The sequence below is a fragment of the Mytilus galloprovincialis genome, chromosome 11 (assembly GCF_965363235.1).
Source record: "Mytilus galloprovincialis chromosome 11, xbMytGall1.hap1.1, whole genome shotgun sequence".
Taxonomy (NCBI): domain Eukaryota; kingdom Metazoa; phylum Mollusca; class Bivalvia; order Mytilida; family Mytilidae; genus Mytilus; species Mytilus galloprovincialis.
In genome coordinates this window covers 22,062,670-22,086,050 of record NC_134848.1, presented here as the reverse complement: position 1 = coordinate 22,086,050, position 23,381 = coordinate 22,062,670, and the positions used below count along the sequence as shown (strand labels likewise).

Below are 23,381 nucleotides of genomic sequence, written 5' to 3'. Positions count from 1 at the left end.
AAATTAAATTCAGATCGTGGTGAAGTCGCGGTATGAGCGGCATGAAAATGTAAATTTTCGTTGCTTTCACGATGCTACAACGTCCTCATTACGCTTCTACAACGATCCCGCTACGATTATAACACGTTCTCACCGCGCTTATTCTGCAACCTTACTACGCTTATCAAGATTTTTCTACGCTCATCACGTTCTCACTACGACCATACCACGAGTTATCCGATTGCAACACGATCTTACCACGCTTCTACTGCGATTATAGCACGTTCTTACCACGATTACACTACGTTCAAACCGCGATCTTACTACGCTCTCAGCAACAACGTCAATATCGTGTTCCATATCAAAACAGTATCATTCCTTCAGTTCCATTCCTGATTAATACGTAGATTTCTCGAAAAAAAAATACAGTCATGCCATCAAAATCTACTAGAACAGGTGGGCGTGGTGTTAGGGTTGATGTAGAGGCAGATGGAGCTCTGATATCATAGTAACGAATCTTGATCAAGTAGAGATGTCGGACCGACCAATCCGACCTAAATTACAACCTATTGCTGGTCCATAAAGCTGAAATGACGATATTTTAGTGAACTATATCAGATATGAAACAGATGTGTCAATAGATATAAGAAAATGTGGTATGAGTTCCAATGAGACAACTCTCAATTCAAGTAACAATTTTTAAAAGTAACAATTATAGGCCAAGATACGGCCTTCAACACGGAGCCTTAATTGGCTTACACCGAACAGCAAGATATAAAAGGCCCCAAATACTACTAGTGTTAAACCATTCAAACGGGAAAACCAACGGACTTATCTTTATGAAAACAAGAACCATGGTTGAGCCGTTAGAGAAAAGGGACAAGAAGTCCCAATTACATACATACAAACAAAACCTGGAGAGAATTAATATATTTTATGGGAAAATGACAATGAGAATAATTGTCGTAGTATGAACGTAGTCAGGTCGTAAGAAGAGCGTGATGAGGACGGCGAGGGCGTGCTAGAATCGTACTATGGTCGTGAACAGCGTGGTATAGTCGTAGTGGAAGTATAACCAGGAAGATTTGGACTATTTGCGATTACAAATAAATTAAGATCAGACATTATATTTTAAGTGCTAAAGTGACAATTTGTTAATCCGTCTATCTAACCTTTTATATTTCTTTGTGTTTAATTAATTCTATTGTTAAATATATATGTTTGTCGTGATGGAAATCACTCTGACCATGACAAGTTAATCCGTTGGACACTAATCCTTTGCTATAGAAACTGTTTTCTATAGATGCTTTTGTATGTTATTTTGTAGTCAGTTTAAGTTTTAGGTCTGGTACTGTCCGGACCTTGCTAATAAAGTTTTAAGTATTGGTATTCCGTCTTTGAATTACTATAAAACGGAAAACACCCGGTTATAGAAGCGTAGTTTGGTCGCGGTGAGAACGTGATGGTCGTAGTGAGGTCGTAATTTAACGTCGCAATGAGATCGTAGCGCAGTTTCTCCGAATAGAATCACGCTTTCGCTACGCTCTCACTACGATGGTACAGCGACCTTTGCGATTTTACTACGATCTTAGTGCGCTCTCACTACGCTTCTACTACGACCTGATTTCGCCACGACCGCACCACGATTGTTTGTTTTGAACATGTTCAAAGTTTGCCACGCTCATCACGATCTTGAAAACCTCACCACGACCGTGATACGACCTTACTGCGATCTACACGATCGTACTACGATCATCAAAATTTGCAGTTTTTTACAGTCACAGGTCGTAGTGCGATCGTGGCCTAGTGGGACTGGGGTATAAAGGAAAACAATTTATTTGACTTGCATATAATTTCCAAGGAAAAAGATCATAACAATGTTTCTCGAATAATTCCACATTTCAACATTTTTTTTATTTCGAGTGGTAAATTATTTCATACTTTGGTTGCCTTAAAGTGAAAAGATTTTTTTTTAAATTGTATTTGGTCTTGGAACAAAACGATCATTATTGCATGTACAATGATGTATTGAGACAGATCGTAAGTTCTGGTGTTGCACATCATCAATATTTAGCATTGCTAAGTAATCAGGTGTATTTAAAATTTTATACATTAGAATTGATTGTTGGTATTTTATTCTTTTGGTAGAAGATAGCCATTTTAAAAATTACATGACTATATGATTAGACGGAATAGAAATGTCGCATTCCAGTATAATTCTTCCTATTCTTTTTAAAGTTTTATCATGTTTATGATTCTATCTGAATCTGAAAGATTTTGACCACTTTTTAAACACTTAAGTGTCTATTTTATTTGATTCTGTTAGTTGACGTTAAAGATTTTAACTAATTGTGTCATTAAAAACGATCCGATTCAAGCTAAAATATGAAAAATCTACAAAATATGCCGAAAAATGTCACTTTCAGATGGTTTTTGTCAAAAATGAAAGTGGCCGCATTCGTGTTCATCCTTAACCTTTATATATGTGATGAATTATCACCAAATAAAACTTACATTTTAATGTTAAGGATGAACACGAATGCGGCCACTTTCGTTTTACACGAAAACCGTCTAAAATTTAACTAAAATGCTAGAATTGTGAAGATTTCAGTCATTTAGCTTGACTTAACGGTGCTAGTACCCGATATATGTGCACTGTATTGTCAAAAACAGCCCATATTTAGATAGCATAAGCATTCTGCTGTCCAATAAATAACTAAAAGTTTACTGTACATAAATTTTGTAAAACTGCTATATTTTGGGGCCAAAATGGGGTCTTACCGGACCTACTCCTTTATATTTTATTTCCTTGTATTACAAGAAACATAGCTCCTATGGCTAAAATAGAACATAGGAGAAAATGATTTTTTTTTGCTTTTGAAGAAAATATGACCTAATATCAATATTTTTTTCATAATACAATACAAACAATGAGATAAAAAAAAAAAAAAAAAAAAAAAAAAAAAAAAAAAAAAAACTAGAAAAATGCTGATTTTTTACCCTTTTTTGGCCCCTTACTCCTACATATTTAGGAAAATTAACCCCGAACTGAATCCCAACCTTCCCTGTGTTATATAGAAACTTGTGGAACAATGTCAGAGATCCATACGGTTACACACAAGTTATTTTGATAATAATAATATAATAATTATTTTTTTCATTTATTTTAAAGAGGGTAACTCAATTAGAACTAGTCTAATTTTCATTGAGGACCTCAAACAAAATACATGTATACAGTTAACATTCATACATTCATACATTAAAATACAATATATATATTACAATATATATTACTAGTATATACACAATTCAGTTATTGAAATATACAAATGGTAATAAATGGCAATATTTGATAAAGTTTTGTTAAAGCCCCAGTCCCACTAGACCACGATCGCACCACGCTTACCGCGATCTAAATTAAATTCAGATCGTGGTGAAGTCGCGGTATGAGCGGCATGAAAATGTAAATTTTCGTTGCTTTCACGATGCTACAACGTCCTCATTACGCTTCTACAACGATCCCGCTACGATTATAACACGTTCTCACCGCGCTTATTCTGCAACCTTACTACGCTTATCAAGATTTTTCTACGCTCATCACGTTCTCACTACGACCATACCACGAGTTATCCGATTGCAACACGATCTTACCACGCTTCTACTGCGATTATAGCACGTTCTTACCACGATTACACTACGTTCAAACCGCGATCTTACTACGCTCTCAGCAACAACGTCAATATCGTGTTCCATATCAAAACAGTATCATTCCTTCAGTTCCATTCCTGATTAATACGTAGATTTCTCGAAAAAAAAATACAGTCATGCCATCAAAATCTACTAGAACAGGTGGGCGTGGTGTTAGGGTTGATGTAGAGGCAGATGGAGCTCTGATATCATAGTAACGAATCTTGATCAAGTAGAGATGTCGGACCGACCAATCCGACCTAAATTACAACCTATTGCTGGTCCATAAAGCTGAAATGACGATATTTTAGTGAACTATATCAGATATGAAACAGATGTGTCAATAGATATAAGAAAATGTGGTATGAGTTCCAATGAGACAACTCTCAATTCAAGTAACAATTTTTAAAAGTAACAATTATAGGCCAAGATACGGCCTTCAACACGGAGCCTTAATTGGCTTACACCGAACAGCAAGATATAAAAGGCCCCAAATACTACTAGTGTTAAACCATTCAAACGGGAAAACCAACGGACTTATCTTTATGAAAACAAGAACCATGGTTGAGCCGTTAGAGAAAAGGGACAAGAAGTCCCAATTACATACATACAAACAAAACCTGGAGAGAATTAATATATTTTATGGGAAAATGACAATGAGAATAATTGTCGTAGTATGAACGTAGTCAGGTCGTAAGAAGAGCGTGATGAGGACGGCGAGGGCGTGCTAGAATCGTACTATGGTCGTGAACAGCGTGGTATAGTCGTAGTGGAAGTATAACCAGGAAGATTTGGACTATTTGCGATTACAAATAAATTAAGATCAGACATTATATTTTAAGTGCTAAAGTGACAATTTGTTAATCCGTCTATCTAACCTTTTATATTTCTTTGTGTTTAATTAATTCTATTGTTAAATATATATGTTTGTCGTGATGGAAATCACTCTGACCATGACAAGTTAATCCGTTGGACACTAATCCTTTGCTATAGAAACTGTTTTCTATAGATGCTTTTGTATGTTATTTTGTAGTCAGTTTAAGTTTTAGGTCTGGTACTGTCCGGACCTTGCTAATAAAGTTTTAAGTATTGGTATTCCGTCTTTGAATTACTATAAAACGGAAAACACCCGGTTATAGAAGCGTAGTTTGGTCGCGGTGAGAACGTGATGGTCGTAGTGAGGTCGTAATTTAACGTCGCAATGAGATCGTAGCGCAGTTTCTCCGAATAGAATCACGCTTTCGCTACGCTCTCACTACGATGGTACAGCGACCTTTGCGATTTTACTACGATCTTAGTGCGCTCTCACTACGCTTCTACTACGACCTGATTTCGCCACGACCGCACCACGATTGTTTGTTTTGAACATGTTCAAAGTTTGCCACGCTCATCACGATCTTGAAAACCTCACCACGACCGTGATACGACCTTACTGCGATCTACACGATCGTACTACGATCATCAAAATTTGCAGTTTTTTACAGTCACAGGTCGTAGTGCGATCGTGGCCTAGTGGGACTGGGGTATAAAGGAAAACAATTTATTTGACTTGCATATAATTTCCAAGGAAAAAGATCATAACAATGTTTCTCGAATAATTCCACATTTCAACATTTTTTTTATTTCGAGTGGTAAATTATTTCATACTTTGGTTGCCTTAAAGTGAAAAGATTTTTTTTTAAATTGTATTTGGTCTTGGAACAAAACGATCATTATTGCATGTACAATGATGTATTGAGACAGATCGTAAGTTCTGGTGTTGCACATCATCAATATTTAGCATTGCTAAGTAATCAGGTGTATTTAAAATTTTATACATTAGAATTGATTGTTGGTATTTTATTCTTTTGGTAGAAGATAGCCATTTTAAAAATTACATGACTATATGATTAGACGGAATAGAAATGTCGCATTCCAGTATAATTCTTCCTATTCTTTTTAAAGTTTTATCATGTTTATGATTCTATCTGAATCTGAAAGATTTTGACCACTTTTTAAACACTTAAGTGTCTATTTTATTTGATTCTGTTAGTTGACGTTAAAGATTTTAACTAATTGTGTCATTAAAAACGATCCGATTCAAGCTAAAATATGAAAAATCTACAAAATATGCCGAAAAATGTCACTTTCAGATGGTTTTTGTCAAAAATGAAAGTGGCCGCATTCGTGTTCATCCTTAACCTTTATATATGTGATGAATTATCACCAAATAAAACTTACATTTTAATGTTAAGGATGAACACGAATGCGGCCACTTTCGTTTTACACGAAAACCGTCTAAAATTTAACTAAAATGCTAGAATTGTGAAGATTTCAGTCATTTAGCTTGACTTAACGGTGCTAGTACCCGATATATGTGCACTGTATTGTCAAAAACAGCCCATATTTAGATAGCATAAGCATTCTGCTGTCCAATAAATAACTAAAAGTTTACTGTACATAAATTTTGTAAAACTGCTATATTTTGGGGCCAAAATGGGGTCTTACCGGACCTACTCCTTTATATTTTATTTCCTTGTATTACAAGAAACATAGCTCCTATGGCTAAAATAGAACATAGGAGAAAATGATTTTTTTTTGCTTTTGAAGAAAATATGACCTAATATCAATATTTTTTTCATAATACAATACAAACAATGAGATAAAAAAAAAAAAAAAAAAAAAAAAAAAAAAAAAAAAAAACTAGAAAAATGCTGATTTTTTACCCTTTTTTGGCCCCTTACTCCTACATATTTAGGAAAATTAACCCCGAACTGAATCCCAACCTTCCCTGTGTTATATAGAAACTTGTGGAACAATGTCAGAGATCCATACGGTTACACACAAGTTATTTTGATAATAATAATATAATAATTATTTTTTTCATTTATTTTAAAGAGGGTAACTCAATTAGAACTAGTCTAATTTTCATTGAGGACCTCAAACAAAATACATGTATACAGTTAACATTCATACATTCATACATTAAAATACAATATATATATTACAATATATATTACTAGTATATACACAATTCAGTTATTGAAATATACAAATGGTAATAAATGGCAATATTTGATAAAGTTTTGTTAAAGCCCCAGTCCCACTAGACCACGATCGCACCACGCTTACCGCGATCTAAATTAAATTCAGATCGTGGTGAAGTCGCGGTATGAGCGGCATGAAAATGTAAATTTTCGTTGCTTTCACGATGCTACAACGTCCTCATTACGCTTCTACAACGATCCCGCTACGATTATAACACGTTCTCACCGCGCTTATTCTGCAACCTTACTACGCTTATCAAGATTTTTCTACGCTCATCACGTTCTCACTACGACCATACCACGAGTTATCCGATTGCAACACGATCTTACCACGCTTCTACTGCGATTATAGCACGTTCTTACCACGATTACACTACGTTCAAACCGCGATCTTACTACGCTCTCAGCAACAACGTCAATATCGTGTTCCATATCAAAACAGTATCATTCCTTCAGTTCCATTCCTGATTAATACGTAGATTTCTCGAAAAAAAAATACAGTCATGCCATCAAAATCTATTAGAACAGGTGGGCGTGGTGTTAGGGTTGATGTAGAGGCAGATGGAGCTCTGATATCATAGTAACGAATCTTGATCAAGTAGAGATGTCGGACCGACCAATCCGACCTAAATTACAACCTATTGCTGGTCCATAAAGCTGAAATGACGATATTTTAGTGAACTATATCAGATATGAAACAGATGTGTCAATAGATATAAGAAAATGTGGTATGAGTTCCAATGAGACAACTCTCAATTCAAGTAACAATTTTTAAAAGTAACAATTATAGGCCAAGATACGGCCTTCAACACGGAGCCTTAATTGGCTTACACCGAACAGCAAGATATAAAAGGCCCCAAATATTACTAGTGTTAAACCATTCAAACGGGAAAACCAACGGACTTATCTTTATGAAAACAAGAACCATGGTTGAGCCGTTAGAGAAAAGGGACAAGAAGTCCCAATTACATACATACAAACAAAACCTGGAGAGAATTAATATATTTTATGGGAAAATGACAATGAGAATAATTGTCGTAGTATGAACGTAGTCAGGTCGTAAGAAGAGCGTGATGAGGACGGCGAGGGCGTGCTAGAATCGTACTATGGTCGTGAACAGCGTGGTATAGTCGTAGTGGAAGTATAACCAGGAAGATTTGGACTATTTGCGATTACAAATAAATTAAGATCAGACATTATATTTTAAGTGCTAAAGTGACAATTTGTTAATCCGTCTATCTAACCTTTTATATTTCTTTGTGTTTAATTAATTCTATTGTTAAATATATATGTTTGTCGTGATGGAAATCACTCTGACCATGACAAGTTAATCCGTTGGACACTAATCCTTTGCTATAGAAACTGTTTTCTATAGATGCTTTTGTATGTTATTTTGTAGTCAGTTTAAGTTTTAGGTCTGGTACTGTCCGGACCTTGCTAATAAAGTTTTAAGTATTGGTATTCCGTCTTTGAATTACTATAAAACGGAAAACACCCGGTTATAGAAGCGTAGTTTGGTCGCGGTGAGAACGTGATGGTCGTAGTGAGGTCGTAATTTAACGTCGCAATGAGATCGTAGCGCAGTTTCTCCGAATAGAATCACGCTTTCGCTACGCTCTCACTACGATGGTACAGCGACCTTTGCGATTTTACTACGATCTTAGTGCGCTCTCACTACGCTTCTACTACGACCTGATTTCGCCACGACCGCACCACGATTGTTTGTTTTGAACATGTTCAAAGTTTGCCACGCTCATCACGATCTTGAAAACCTCACCACGACCGTGATACGACCTTACTGCGATCTACACGATCGTACTACGATCATCAAAATTTGCAGTTTTTTACAGTCACAGGTCGTAGTGCGATCGTGGCCTAGTGGGACTGGGGTATAAAGGAAAACAATTTATTTGACTTGCATATAATTTCCAAGGAAAAAGATCATAACAATGTTTCTCGAATAATTCCACATTTCAACATTTTTTTTATTTCGAGTGGTAAATTATTTCATACTTTGGTTGCCTTAAAGTGAAAAGATTTTTTTTTAAATTGTATTTGGTCTTGGAACAAAACGATCATTATTGCATGTACAATGATGTATTGAGACAGATCGTAAGTTCTGGTGTTGCACATCATCAATATTTAGCATTGCTAAGTAATCAGGTGTATTTAAAATTTTATACATTAGAATTGATTGTTGGTATTTTATTCTTTTGGTAGAAGATAGCCATTTTAAAAATTACATGACTATATGATTAGACGGAATAGAAATGTCGCATTCCAGTATAATTCTTCCTATTCTTTTTAAAGTTTTATCATGTTTATGATTCTATCTGAATCTGAAAGATTTTGACCACTTTTTAAACACTTAAGTGTCTATTTTATTTGATTCTGTTAGTTGACGTTAAAGATTTTAACTAATTGTGTCATTAAAAACGATCCGATTCAAGCTAAAATATGAAAAATCTACAAAATATGCCGAAAAATGTCACTTTTCAGATGGTTTTTGTCAAAAATGAAAGTGGCCGCATTCGTGTTCATCCTTAACCTTTATATATGTGATGAATTATTATCAAATAAAACTTACATTTTAATGTTAAGGATGAACACGAATGCGGCCACTTTCGTTTTACACGAAAACCGTCTAAAATTTAACTAAAATGCTAGAATTGTGAAGATTTCAGTCATTTAGCTTGACTTAACGGTGCTAGTACCCGATATATGTGCACTGTATTGTCAAAAACAGCCCATATTTAGATAGCATAAGCATTCTGCTGTCCAATAAATAACTAAAAGTTTACTGTACATAAATTTTGTAAAACTGCTATATTTTGGGGCCAAAATGGGGTCTTACCGGACCTACTCCTTTATATTTTATTTCCTTGTATTACAAGAAACATAGCTCCTATGGCTAAAATAGAACATAGGAGAAAATGATTTTTTTTTGCTTTTGAAGAAAATATGACGATTCAAAGAACATTTAAGGTGGTACCTAACACTTTAACTAAAATTAATTTGGCTCGTTTAATTGTAATTAAATTTTGCCAAAGTAGTTACTTTAAGGACCCTTTGACAAAAATATAAAATTTTCAAAAAATTTGAACCAACCGTTTTACCTAGAAAATTTACACTGGTTATATAGCAGTTTGACAAATACTTTTTTTGATCATTGAGAAGCTTAATATTCCATTTCCAACACAACGTAATTAAAACGTTTAGCTGATTTTACAGAGTTATTTCCCTGTAGTGTTAGGTACCACCTTAAATAAATTGAAAAGCCAAAATAATCAATGATGAGAGATTTAACCAAAATCAAAGTGATGGATATCACTCATGGAAAGATTAGAACAGAAGTTAGAATTATTTCATATTAAGGTACAGTGGGGAATAATGAACATTTATTAAGAAAGCACTATTGCTGAAAATTGTATTTACAGCAGGTCTTTAGAAGGAAACTTGCCTTTCCAGTATGAGGATAAATGAGCTCAAATCAAATAATATGGGTCTCTTAATATGCACAATTTTATTTAAACTGCAGTTTATATCTAATTGAAATTATGTTGCCGGTTCTAAACATGTTTCAAAAAAACAAAAAAATTGCATAAATTCTTCTAGAAAATGTTACCAAATATCCTTGTAAGACATAAATTTAGACCATCAGCTAAAAGCTTTAATGTGCCAACAAAAATAATCTAAAAATGTTGTTTTGGGGCATTTTGTAAGTTGAAACAGAGGTTATATGGCATTGAAAATTAAAGTTTTAGAGTGCCTTTTGATCAAATTTTGATGTATTTTTCAACCAATTTTATTTTTCAACGTAAACAAATTAAAAAACTAATTTTATTGAACTGTGGATTCTTTCTTGATTGCAAAAATATATATTTACTTCAAATGAAAATTCAAATGACTAAAATAGACAAAATGATTGACATGATTGAGGGAAATAAACTAATAAACAATGGTTTGTTATAATTAAAAATTTATAAATTTTAAAACTGTTTCAAGCCAATTCCTGATAAAAAAAAAGTGAACTAATCTAAATTGTTAATTAATTACAGATGATTATTGGAAATTTATTAAGTAAATTATAGGCCATACTTAAATACCTTTTATATATTCATATTTATATTCATATTTCATTTTTTTTTAGATCATGTTAATCCATTAATCATTTATCTTTCAGATATAATTTACAGAATTACTTTATGTAATGTAGATCAAAAGTAATTGGCAATAAATAAATCTATTATCCTTATAAATATCAAACAAACAATACACACATTTGTGTAATCAATTATGAGGTCAGATACTTGTGTATTAAGAATTAGATGCATATTGTAGTGGTCTGTAATTATGTAAGACTGAGGTTGATAGGTAATGTGGTCAATTTGATTGGCAGTTTAGGAGGTGGGGCATTGTAATAAATGTCCACCTTGTCTCTGATTGTTTAGTGATAATGGCAGTTGTCAATCATACTAGTTGAATCAATGCCCACTTACCTAACCAAATGTTTTTAAAAAAGCCTGCACATCAACACACCTTAATGACATACATTCTTGAATGAACTGCTCCAATAATATACCCAGTTTTTTTTCAGTTTATTTGTGTATTATGTGCACATACATGAGAACTATAGGGAACTATATTTTAGTGTGAATACATTTAGTAACAGCAGCTAACCTGTCCTGTTGTTAGGTAGGGTGGTGCCTAAGTAAAGATTTAGAACAAGTTCTAATCTTTCCAAAAATTAAGGTGAGCGATTCAGGCTCTTGAGAGCCTCTTGTTTTGTTTACCCCAAAACAATCCTTTTTTGGCAATACAAAATATTGGAAGACATTTTCTTTTAAATTTTTGAAATCTTAAAAAATAATTGTCCCACGCTAATTTCTGTTTTCTTTCCCTCAAGATATGGTCAAAACCTCAATTCAAATTTCCAATGGAATTTGCAACCATAATTACCAATTTAATCATTTAAAAGCAGCGTAAGAGAGTTAATCCACATATTACTTACATGTAAAAATAATTGTCCATTAAACAGGACACCCTTGTTTTCCCCCTTTTTTACCCCAATAGTTTGAGCCATAACCCTCAAAGCCCATCCCCAACCCCTTTTTTTACTGTTATGGAACCTTGTGGTATAAATTTAGATAGATTTATAAACCGTTCCATAAAATATTGTCTGGAAACTAGAAAAATGCTTATTTGAGCCCCATTTTTGCCCCTATGTCCTTAACTGTTGGGAGCATCAATTCACCAAAATTAATACTAAAAAAAATAACCTTCCTTTTGTGGTTATAGAACTTGTGTTTAAATTTCATAGATTTTTATTTACTTATACTAAAATAATTGTCCGGAAACCATCCGTCTTCGATGGACACTGGCGACAACGACCACTTGATAGCAATATACGACCGTAAAATTTGAAGGTCGTACAAAAACAAAATGGAACTCATGTCAATAGATATCAACAATTCACCAAATTTTCATGAATAGTAGTAAACACGTTTTTGAGTTAATGTCCGACATGTTGACGACGGACGGGCGGACGTGCGGTCAACGGTAAACTATTATACGTCATTTGAACGAGCGTTATTATAAAAATTAGAACTCATTTATTTTAGATGGTCATTGTGCATCGAGTTGGGGGTTAAACTATGTGTAAGGACATTTATATAACTTATTAGTGTTAAATTGGCTTTCCATATATTATCCAATCTAACAAAGAAGTTCGGATGAACGAGATTTTTATTAAAATTGCACACTTGTTTTCGTATCTGTTCCAGACCATATGAGTATTTGGACCGTACGCGTACGGTCCGGACCGTATACGTATACTCGTACGGTCCGACCATATGCGTACGGTCGGACCGTATGACTATACGCGTATGGTCCAATACGAGCTGACCATAATTGTTATTGTATCATATATGAGGGGGGATAGGAGGGGTCCTGATCCCGAAATCCCGGGCTTAAAAACACGAAATCCCGAAATCCCGGGCTTAAAAATACGAAATCCCGTGGTCCCGAAATCCGAAAAAAAGAATTTTCGGATCCCGAAAGAGTCAATCCCGAAATCCCGAGCTTAAAAACACCCGATCCCGGAGTCCCGATAAAGGTCCTATCCCCCCTTATATATAAATAAAAAAAAACAATTATCATTATCTTTATTTTTAGTTTTACAAATTGTTATTATTACAAATTGAATTAGATAGACCAACAATTAAAATTTAATATTTGTTCAATTGTAAATCTGAATTCTATTTTGGTACTCTCGACCAATGTGGCACTTGCTGCCACAAGTAACGTAATATTTTTTTACATTCACATACTTACAGTTCATACATGTTCTGTTTGCATTTGCATTTTTGTAAAGTTGCTAAATGTTTTAGAACAGTTGTCCTTCCACATTAAGTTTACCTCCTATATCTTCAATTTCAGTGATCTTAGTTCAATTAATGTATAATTACTTATCGACATGCTAAATACAAGACTAAGAGATTAGCGGATTTAATTCGCGTAATTTTTTAAATAGTTAAAATAGAAAGATTTTATTTTAACTACAATTGAACTTTTTTATATTAATTTAGATATAAGTTATGTTGATCTGTCATATGCATTTGTATCAAATTAACTTGAACAACTTCTTAATATTAGTCAGACCGTACTAAAAAAGTACGCATACGGTCCAGACCGTACGCGTACGGTCCAAATACTCATACGGTCTGGAACATATCCGTCTTGATTTAACAATGTTTAAGTAAATACATAAATTGTATTACTAATATAAAATTCAAAAACTAACTTTTTGTTAGACTAGTAAAAGTAAACAAGTACCTATGTTGGCAATCGTGCGTTCCATAGGTATATCTTTATTGTCTCCCTTTGAATTTTATTTTGAGAAGCACTGCAGTAATTAAGAGCGTTTATCAAAAGTTCACTATTCTACCACATTGTAAGTTTGTTTCGAAGTTTTTATATTGATTACATTTTTATATCACAATGTCTATGTTCACAGTTTCGTGGATAATAAATCGATAAAATTTTATAAATGCAAGGTCTTTGTTAGAATAAAAAATGTATGGAAAGCCTATTTGACATTCATTAGGGTTTTTTCCTCTCTCTTTAGTCTATATTGAGGGGGGATAGGACCTTTACCGGGACTCCGGGATCGGGTGTTTTTAAGGTCGGGATTTCGGATTGACCCTGTCGGGATCCGGGAATTCTTTTTTCGAATTTCGGGACCTCGGGATTTCGTGTTTTTAAGTCCGGAATTTCGTGATTTCGTGTTTTTAAGCCCGGGATTTCGGGATCAGGACCCCTCCTATCCCCCCTCTATATTGTATACGCAATGTACGATGCTCTCTAAGAATAGAGATTAAATTTCCTAGGATTTGTCTCCTATGAAAATACTGTTTGCTATAATTTTTACCATTGATTTTAATAAAGCAAAACAGCCAAGGACTTTTTACTGGCACAATATAGCGAACTTGACTATGTTATTTTACCATTTATTTGTAAAGAGGGTAAAACAGATTATTTTGACTTTTGAAGCCTTCTATAAAAATGTGCACTGTCAACTTAAAAGAATTAACTTATTATAATTTATTGATGTACCGAACAGGGGAAGTCATCATACAAAAAGGGGGTGGTCTCAACCCTGGGTAACTATATGTTCCCATTCAAATGCATTGATCGTTCAAAAAAGAGAGTTCTGTATTTTAATCAATAAAAATATAGACGTCTATAATCACATTGTATCAAAAATTTGATGAAACATTATGCAATATAAAATTGAGAATTGAAATAGGGAATGTGTCATAGAGACAACAACCCGACCATGGAGCAGACAATTAGAATATATTTATAAATAACTTTCTAAAGACAAACACGAGTATTTTGTATCGTACTGATGAAAATGGGAGGGGGCAACTAAATGGAATTATGTAACTGAATTTATTCTTAATATGATTATACAAAAAATGTATATTTAATGAATAGACAGTCTAATAGATATTTTTTAAGATATTTTTTATCACTTAATTTTGAAGTTAGTATTAATCAGTCAGGGGACTTACTGAAATAAGTGATTTTTAAATCACTTATTTGAGTAGCAAATTCGAGGTTTTGTCACAAATTGAGATTTTGTAGTTTTTTCAAAATTTTAAACACATAGGTTTAAATAATATCTTTTAATTAGTAAAATTAAAAAATATAAACTTTTTGCTTCTTTTAAGTAGCAAGGTTTATGCCTTTGATGCTATCATTTAGCTGAAAATTCTATTTTAGTTGAAAAAATGCTATAATAATGGCTTTACATAATGAACCGATACTTTCTTCAAAGATTTTTCACAGCAGTGGGAGTATTTTTCCTGTGAAGTTCAAGGTTTCATCTTTCAGATTATGTAATAAAATTCTACTGTTCGTGATAAAAATTTCACTGTTCGGGGGTGTTGAAATTAGTGGGGGTTATTAACAGAATGGTACTTAAAGAAGTGATTTTTTGGGAAGGAAATTGAGGTCTGAAACTTAAACAAGTGATTTTTATGTCATTATCCTAGATTCAGTACAAGGTCATCACCTGAAATTGACCTGGTCATCCTAGACAACACAGATGTTGGTTCTGATAAGTTTAGAAACATAATTAGTCCCTGGATCATTAGTATTCTATATTTAAAGCTACAATAAAATTAAATCACTTCTTCTAATGATTAATTTGTACTACTTAAATAGGTGATTATTAAAGAAAGATAACTCTAACTTCCAACCTTTATGGAAATAATGTTACTTGAATCAGTGATTTAGAAAATCACTTGTTTAAGTAAGTCCCCTGATTGTTAATCTGCACAGTTTGTAAAAAGCCTGAAGTCAATATACATATCGTGACAAGGAAACAAGTTGACAATGAAGTTATGTAAATAAAAGCAAATCGAAATTTTATATAGGCAATTAGGAGGGCTTATAAGCTAATCATGTGTTGATATACCAGTGCCCAGCTGTCAATCCTTGACCACAGTCAAGATGAAGAGTGAGGTCTTATCTTATTGTATTATATTCATTTGTATTGCAACAAAAGTAATTTATATATTAACATGGAAGTAAACAGAGAAAAGGGAAAAGATACAAAAAGGAGAAAATATAAAGGACAAATCTTACCCAAACAAACGAAACAATACATGCTATATACGGATAGGAATGTGAAAGTATCTTGATAAGCCTCTGACTTTAAAAGTTCTTAGTACTACAAACAGGTAGCTCCGAACCTTTCTTCTGTTTAGGCATTTTAACCAATTTAATTGTATGTGCACGTTTTCAATTCTATAAAACACAAAAATCATGTGGGACAACTCTATTTTCAGGAAGGGGGTGGTCTTGATTTTGTCACTCCTCAGGGGGTCACGCTTATATATTGGCGATATCTCGATTTCTCTCAGCCTGAAAAAATTCTCGGAACGTCTCGAAAGTTTTCTTTCATGTATACAGGTAGTTATAAATGAATATTCGTCTTTGATACGGTCCCTGAGGATCTATGGCTAGGCTACCACATTGTAACAATCAAACTAAAACAATATAGACTAAGTTGAAGTCAATTAACCATTAGAATATAAGAACTAATTTGCTTTTTCATAAAAACATATGTGTTTTTGATAATGTGAATGTTTAAAAGCGCTTTGATTTCTAGACAAGTATAATAACGAGGCATGCGAATATATTTGTTTTAAAACGACCACTGCACACTGTGTGTATCTAGCGGCGTTTTGCATTTGCGCCGTCGATCTGCATTTCATTTGCGCCGATTTTTTCATTTCATTTGCGACGATATTTTTACGGGTAAATTACAGGTCAATGTTTTTTTTCGTTATCCCTATTGACCTTTTCCTTTAGCCAGATGTACAAATGATATAAATTGTCTCACCACGGAGAGATGTAAGAGGGATCTCGAGCAGGATAAGTCAATTAAAACGCACTATGTTCACATACTTTACAATCAAGAGGCACTCTGTTTATATACTAAAATGATGAATTAAAAATCTATTTACAATAATAAAATTCATAAATACGGAATACGTTAAAATCACAAATCTGTTCTTGTCGAGTATTTAAGGGCAACACATCTAATGCATTCCTTTCTTGTGATTTCGTCTCTTCTATATTTGTTGTAATTGTCAATTTTTTTTAACAAAGTCCGTCTTTTCTATCTTTCCGCTTTAAATACGTACTGATGCGGGCATTTCTAAGAGTTCACATTTTAACATACGCAACGGCCTGGATTTAAATATAAGCGAACAACGTTTATAATCAAATTTTGCCAATATACTTACTTACATAGTACATGTACAAGTAGATACTCACCTGTGTTAAGCTGAAAATGCAATAAGGAGCCAATATAAAATCGGCGCAAATGAAAGAATGACAATTTGAAAATCGGCGCAAATGTCATACGCTCGTATCTAGGTTAATATATATATATATAATAATAAAACTTTATTCAGAAGCAATACAGCTTATAGAATATACAATTTTACAATATTTTTTGAATGCATCAGTGAAATATAAATACAATAATTATAATCAATACATACAGGCGGAGAATGAAAATTAATTCATTTGATAAATAATTAATACAACTACATATAACGAATTTTTATACGACCGCAAAATTTGAAAAAAATTTCGTCGTATATTGCTATCACGTTGGCGTCGTCGTCTGCGTCGTCGTCGTCGTCCGAATACTTTTAGTTTTCGCACTCTAACTTTAGTAAAAGTGAATAGAAATCTATGAAATTTTAACACAAGGTTTATGACCAGAAAAGGAAGGTTGGGACTGATTTTTGGAGTTTGTGTTCCAACAGTTTAGGAATAAGGGGCAAAAAAAGGGCCCAAATAAGCATTATTCTTGGTTTTCGCACAATAACTTTAGTTTAGGTAAATAGAAATCAATGAAATTTAAACACAATGTTTATGACCACAAAAGGAAGGTTGGTATTGATTTTGGGAGAAAAGGTCCCAACAGTTTAGGAATAAGGGCCAAAAAGGGACCCACATAAGCATTTTTCTTGGTTTTCGCACCATAACTTTGGTATTTATGAATACATGTAGAAATCTATGAAATTTAAACATAAGGTTTTATGATCATATAAGGAAGGTTGGTATTGATTTTGGGAGTTTTGGTCCCAACAGTTTAGGAATAAAGGGCCCAAAGGGTCCAACATTAAACTGAGTTTGATTTCATCAAAAATTGAAGAATTGGGGTTCTTTGATATGCCAAATCTAACTGTGTATGTAGATTCTTAATTTTTGGTCCCGTTTTAAAATTGGTTTACATTAAAGTCCTAAGGGTCCAAAATTAAACTAAGATTGATTTTAACAAAAATTGAATTCTTGGGTCTCTTTGATATGCTGAATCTAAACATGTACTTAGATTTTTGATTATGGGCCCAGTTTTCAAGTTGGTCCAAATCAGGATCCAAAATTATTATATTAAGTATTGTGCAATAGCAAGAAATTTTCAATTGCACATTTATAAATTCAGCAATAGCAAGAAATCTTCAATTGCACAGTATTGTGCAATAGCAAATATTTTCAATTGCACAGTATTGCACAATAGCAAGAAATATCTATTTGCACAATATTGTGCAATAGCAAGACATTCCAATTGGATTTCAATTGGAGTTATCTTTCTTTGTCCAGAATAGTAGTTGAATCAACTTAAATCATTGTTTTATACAATATACAATGTTTGAATGTATATTCACTTTTACTACCAACTGATAGATTAAAACAATCTTTACCATTCGGTCATTGTCAGTGATAACAAGCACTTTTTTTACATTTTAATATTTTATAATGTATTTAAATAAGTAGTTGTTGTTGCAAACTTCATTAGAAATTTGAATTGAGATCAGTTTTGAAATAAGGGAAAGGGGGATGTGAAAAAAAATTTGGGGGGTCAATTTTTTCATTTCAGATTTAATAAATAAAAAGAAAATTTCTTCAAACATTTTTTTGAGAGGATTAATATTCAACAGCATAGTGAATTGCTCAAAGGCAAATTTTTTTTTTTAAGTTCATTAGACCACATTCATTCTGTGTCAGAAACATATGCTGTGTCAACTATTTAATTACAATCCAAATTTAGAGCTGAATCCAGCTTGAATGTTGTGTCCATAATTGCCCCAACCGTTCAGGGTTCAACCTCTGCGGTCGTATAAAGCTGCGCCCTGCGGAGCATCTGGTTTAAATATTAAACTAAAATTTACCTAAATTATTAAGTTCCTTCACATTGTGAACTGATGACAAATGTATAAGTTTAAAAGTGGATGGATATTGCCAATAATATTTCTTTATGTATAGTTTTTTTACATCACTATATATATTTCATTCTAGAATAACATGGTATTCATCTTCTACCATATTGTTATTGTACATAGTACATCATCTGTTTTCTTTATCTAAATTATAATATCTGCCTGTTTCTATATTGAAGCTATGGGCGGAGATACGATATTTACATATAAAAGGTTTATATATTTGATTAACTAAATAATTGGACCTCATTGAATGCGTATTGACATGAACTTCAATTTAACCTTTTAACTAGAGATAAATAACGCATGAATCGTGCGTGATCAATTATTTAAAGGAAAAGAATGTCAACATTGAAAGTTGAACAAAGATAAATCAGTTGATTGTCTGATTCGATCCACACAAGTCATTCTTTTATAGGCAAAAGCGATAATTAGCATATATATATTTTTATCTATAATATGAAATTGAATAGACCTAGCCAAATCCAATTGCACGAGTTCGCTAAATCTATTTATATCTATATTTATGTTTAAATCCCTTGAATGACCATCGGAGGTCTTTGGAGTTCCACTCGATAGTTAGTTAGATGGCGTCTAGAATAGAATACACACGAAACGAAGCTAGATATTATCGAGCCCATGTGCTGTTAATTGTTTATTTTATACTTTTAATTATTTGGAGAAATGTTTTACATTGTTATAAATCAAATATGAGAATTTGAGTCAAATCGGTGAACATGAATTTGACAGCTAGTGCCCCTTTAACATGTTTAAAGATTTTTATTTAAAATAATTTTTTTTTACAGTTCTAAGCTACGAGTTCAAGTTCAGGCAATTCATTTAGCACAGTACGGAATATTTCTATAATTGGTCAATAACTTACAGCAAATTTCGAAATTTCGAGACTGGTTTACACCCATTTCATTAGCATGATATTGTGTTCATTTGTTTCTTACACTTTCGTCCCAACGTTTTCCTTTTTGTCATAATTATTTTCTTTTCATATTTAGTGAGTATAAAAAAAAAGTTTTTAAAAAGACATCAACATCAAAAAGGTACACCTTCAAGTGGACATAACATGCAAATTGTATTAATTGATCTTTCAATAAAATTAGTTTGCAGTTGTTTTCATGATTATTTTCTTTTAACTGACAGAAATCAAAAGCGGAGAAAAATGAACGGATCATCAGCTCCTTCTGTGATTGTCTCCTGTGATCAGACTTCCGATCTATTTATGAAGGAACGCATAGTTTGCTCTCGTGACAGAGGAATTAGTTATATATGTAAAGTGTGTGGTAAGGAGTTGAGTAGCAATGCAGATCTAGAGGAACATGTGATTACTCATACTGGAAACCAAGTTTTAAAATGTAATTTCTGTAAAAAAGAATTTCGTGCATATAATGTGTTACAGATGCATTTAAAGACATACGCTAGGTTTAATAATCATATCTGTGATCCAGGTTTTCGAAAGGATGATGACTTAAGGAAACACTTGAAAATTCACTCTGAAGATAAACCTAAGGCTTTGAAATGTGATGTATGTGATAAAAGGTTTAGTAAGCTCAGTCATCTACAGAGCCACATGAGAACACATACTGGTGAGAAACCTTATAAATGTGATGTATGTGGTAGAGGGTTTGCTTATAATGATTACATGCAAAAGCATATGAGAACACATACTGGTGAAAAACCTTATGTATGTGATGCATGTGGGAAAAGTTATAGCCAGATTTGTAGTTTACAGAGCCACATGAGAACGCATACATACAATGATAAATCTTATAAATGTGATGTATGTGGTAAAGGGTTTTCTAACAGTTGGTACTTGAAGAGACACACAACAACACACACTAGTGAAAGACCTTTCAAATGTAATATATGTGGTAATGGGTTTAGACAAAATTTCGAGTTAACGAGACACATGAGAATACATACTGGTCCCCATGGTCACGATGATAGACAGTATACATGTGAAATATGTAAGAAAGTGTTTAAGACCAATCAGCACTTAACAACTCACATGAGAACGCATACTGGTGATAAACCATTTATATGTGATGTATGTGGGAGAGGGTTTAGCCAGAAAGTAACCTTACAGAGTCACATGAAAACACACACAGGTGATAAATCTTATAAATGTGATGTGTGTGGTAAAGGATTTATTCAGAACGGGGCCTTTCGAAAACACATGAGAATACATTCTGGTGATAAAACGTTTAAATGTGATGTATGCGCGAAAGAGTTTAGTAAGTGTAAGGACTTGAAGTCTCACATGAGTTTACACAATGATGATAAACCTTTTATATGTGAGGTTTGTTGTAAAGGGTTTCACCATAGATTGACCTTACTGACACACATGATAACACACAACGACACTAAACCTTATAAATGTGATGTATGTAGTAAATCATTTCGTAGTTTTCAACCCTTACAAATACATAAGAGAATACACACTGGTGATAAACCTAATCAATGCGATGTATGTGGGAAATCATTTCGTAGTTTCCCTACCTTACAAATGCACACTTTAATACACACTGGTGATAAACCTCATAAATGCGATGTGTGTGGAAGAGGGTTTAGTCAAAGTGGTCACTTACAAATACACATGAGATTACATACTGGTGATAAACCTTTTAAATGTGATATATGTTATAAATGTTTTAGACAGAATATAAATTTACAGACACACATGAAAAAACACACGTGACATTTGATGCATGTAGACTAGGGTTTATCCAGAATTCGACTCTCCAGGCAGACACTCAATGACAATAAGCTACTGTATAGTTTGATATGTGTAGTTAATTTAGTCACGTACTTGTGATAATCTTTAACTTGTTTAACAAATGTGATAAAAGTGGTTCTAAAATGGCAATGCGTAGCTGTTGGATTTTTTAAAATTCCATGTTTACACCATGTGTACACAATAATGTTTCAGCTATAGGCATATACGCAATATATTGACACATGTGTTCATCACATTTGTGATCCTATGCTCCAACATGTATCCGATGGATCAGAGGCGGATCCAGGGGTTGGGGAGTTGGAGGGGATTCCAGAGGTTTAAACCGATCTTATTTGACGAACAAATTGTATTGAATTGTAAACAAGTTTGACAGTTACAAAATGTACCATGGTTACATTCACGAAGATCTTAAAGACCTACATGTACAGTTACGTACAAATTTAAAAGAATGTTACTATTTAAAATATAACAAAAAGAAAAAGTACTAATAAAAAACGAAGAAACTATCTTTGTTATTTTGACTATTTTTGTTAAATTATTATTATTTTTAAAGATTAAATAGTTGTACAGCAGTTGTACAGCCATACAAATAAGGACTCGGATGATCCGATATTTGTTTTTTATGTTAACATTTTTTTGAATTAAAATAAAATATAATATATGGAATAGGATCCAAGTTACAGGATACCCGAGCGGTACCCACGAATGGAGTCACTTTAACCTTCGCTTATAAATTGGATATTGTACAGAGATGATACTTTGGTAAAGATGTTTAAATATTTCTAAAGGAGGTTCATTAAACTATCAACTCTAAATTTTAATTGATTCTGATAGGTATAGGATGGATTTTCGATTTAACAAAATGATTCTATAATTTTGATACTCAAAAAAGTATTGTTGTCTTAAATGCCGGTCAATAATTCTCCCAGAAACCATGAACAGGGCTACTAGTACATGTAGTATGAGAAAGAAATTGAAATTTACAGTCTTATATAGAAAATAAAAAAATTGTCCCTAAATTTGGAAGAAACTGTATTAAGGTAATAAAGGAAATAATTCGGACCCTGTTCCATATTTACTCGTATTTGCTATTTAATGTTACCATAGCTTTGTGTCAGTTTCTATTATAACACATGTCACAAATGTACAATGTTTTGTTTCTTATTCTGGTTTTTTATAAGATGAATAAAAAGAATCTTGAATGCCAATATGTTATCAATTACACACAACCCGTACACTTATTTTCAAACGGTGCTGGAAAAATAATTTGACTAGTAAACTGACGTATAGCTGTGCACTGTATTCGACATATATAGAAAAAAGAAGATGTGGTATGATTGCCAAGGAGACAACTCTCCACAAGGGACCAAATGATACAGAAATTAACAACTCGTACGACCGTCAACAAAGAGCAAAGCCCATGCCGCCTTGTCAGCTAAAAAAGCAAACAATAAACGAAAAAAAAATGTAACACATGAACAAACGACAACCACTGAATTACAGTCAGAAACATACTGAAATATAGTTTATTTTTACGAACACTGAACATAAGTAAAAGCTCAGACTTAAACAGTGTAAATATAAGTAGCTATGATTGTCCATGAGACAACTATCTTCACATGAGTTTAAATAACT

The 23,381-nt window shown here is 33.1% G+C and overlaps 1 protein-coding gene across 1 annotated transcript; it reads left to right on the top strand.

Moving 5' to 3' along the window:
- The first annotated feature begins 13,576 nt into the window (after positions 1 to 13,576).
- LOC143051855 (uncharacterized) lies at positions 13,577 to 22,948 on the top strand. Its single transcript, XM_076224845.1, has 2 exons — positions 13,577 to 13,644; positions 20,153 to 22,948. The coding sequence occupies exon 2, from the start codon at positions 20,172 to 20,174 to the stop codon at positions 21,705 to 21,707; it is 1,536 nt and encodes a 511-aa protein (XP_076080960.1). The 5' UTR covers positions 13,577 to 13,644; positions 20,153 to 20,171; the 3' UTR covers positions 21,708 to 22,948.
- The last annotated feature ends 433 nt before the right edge of the window (positions 22,949 to 23,381 follow it).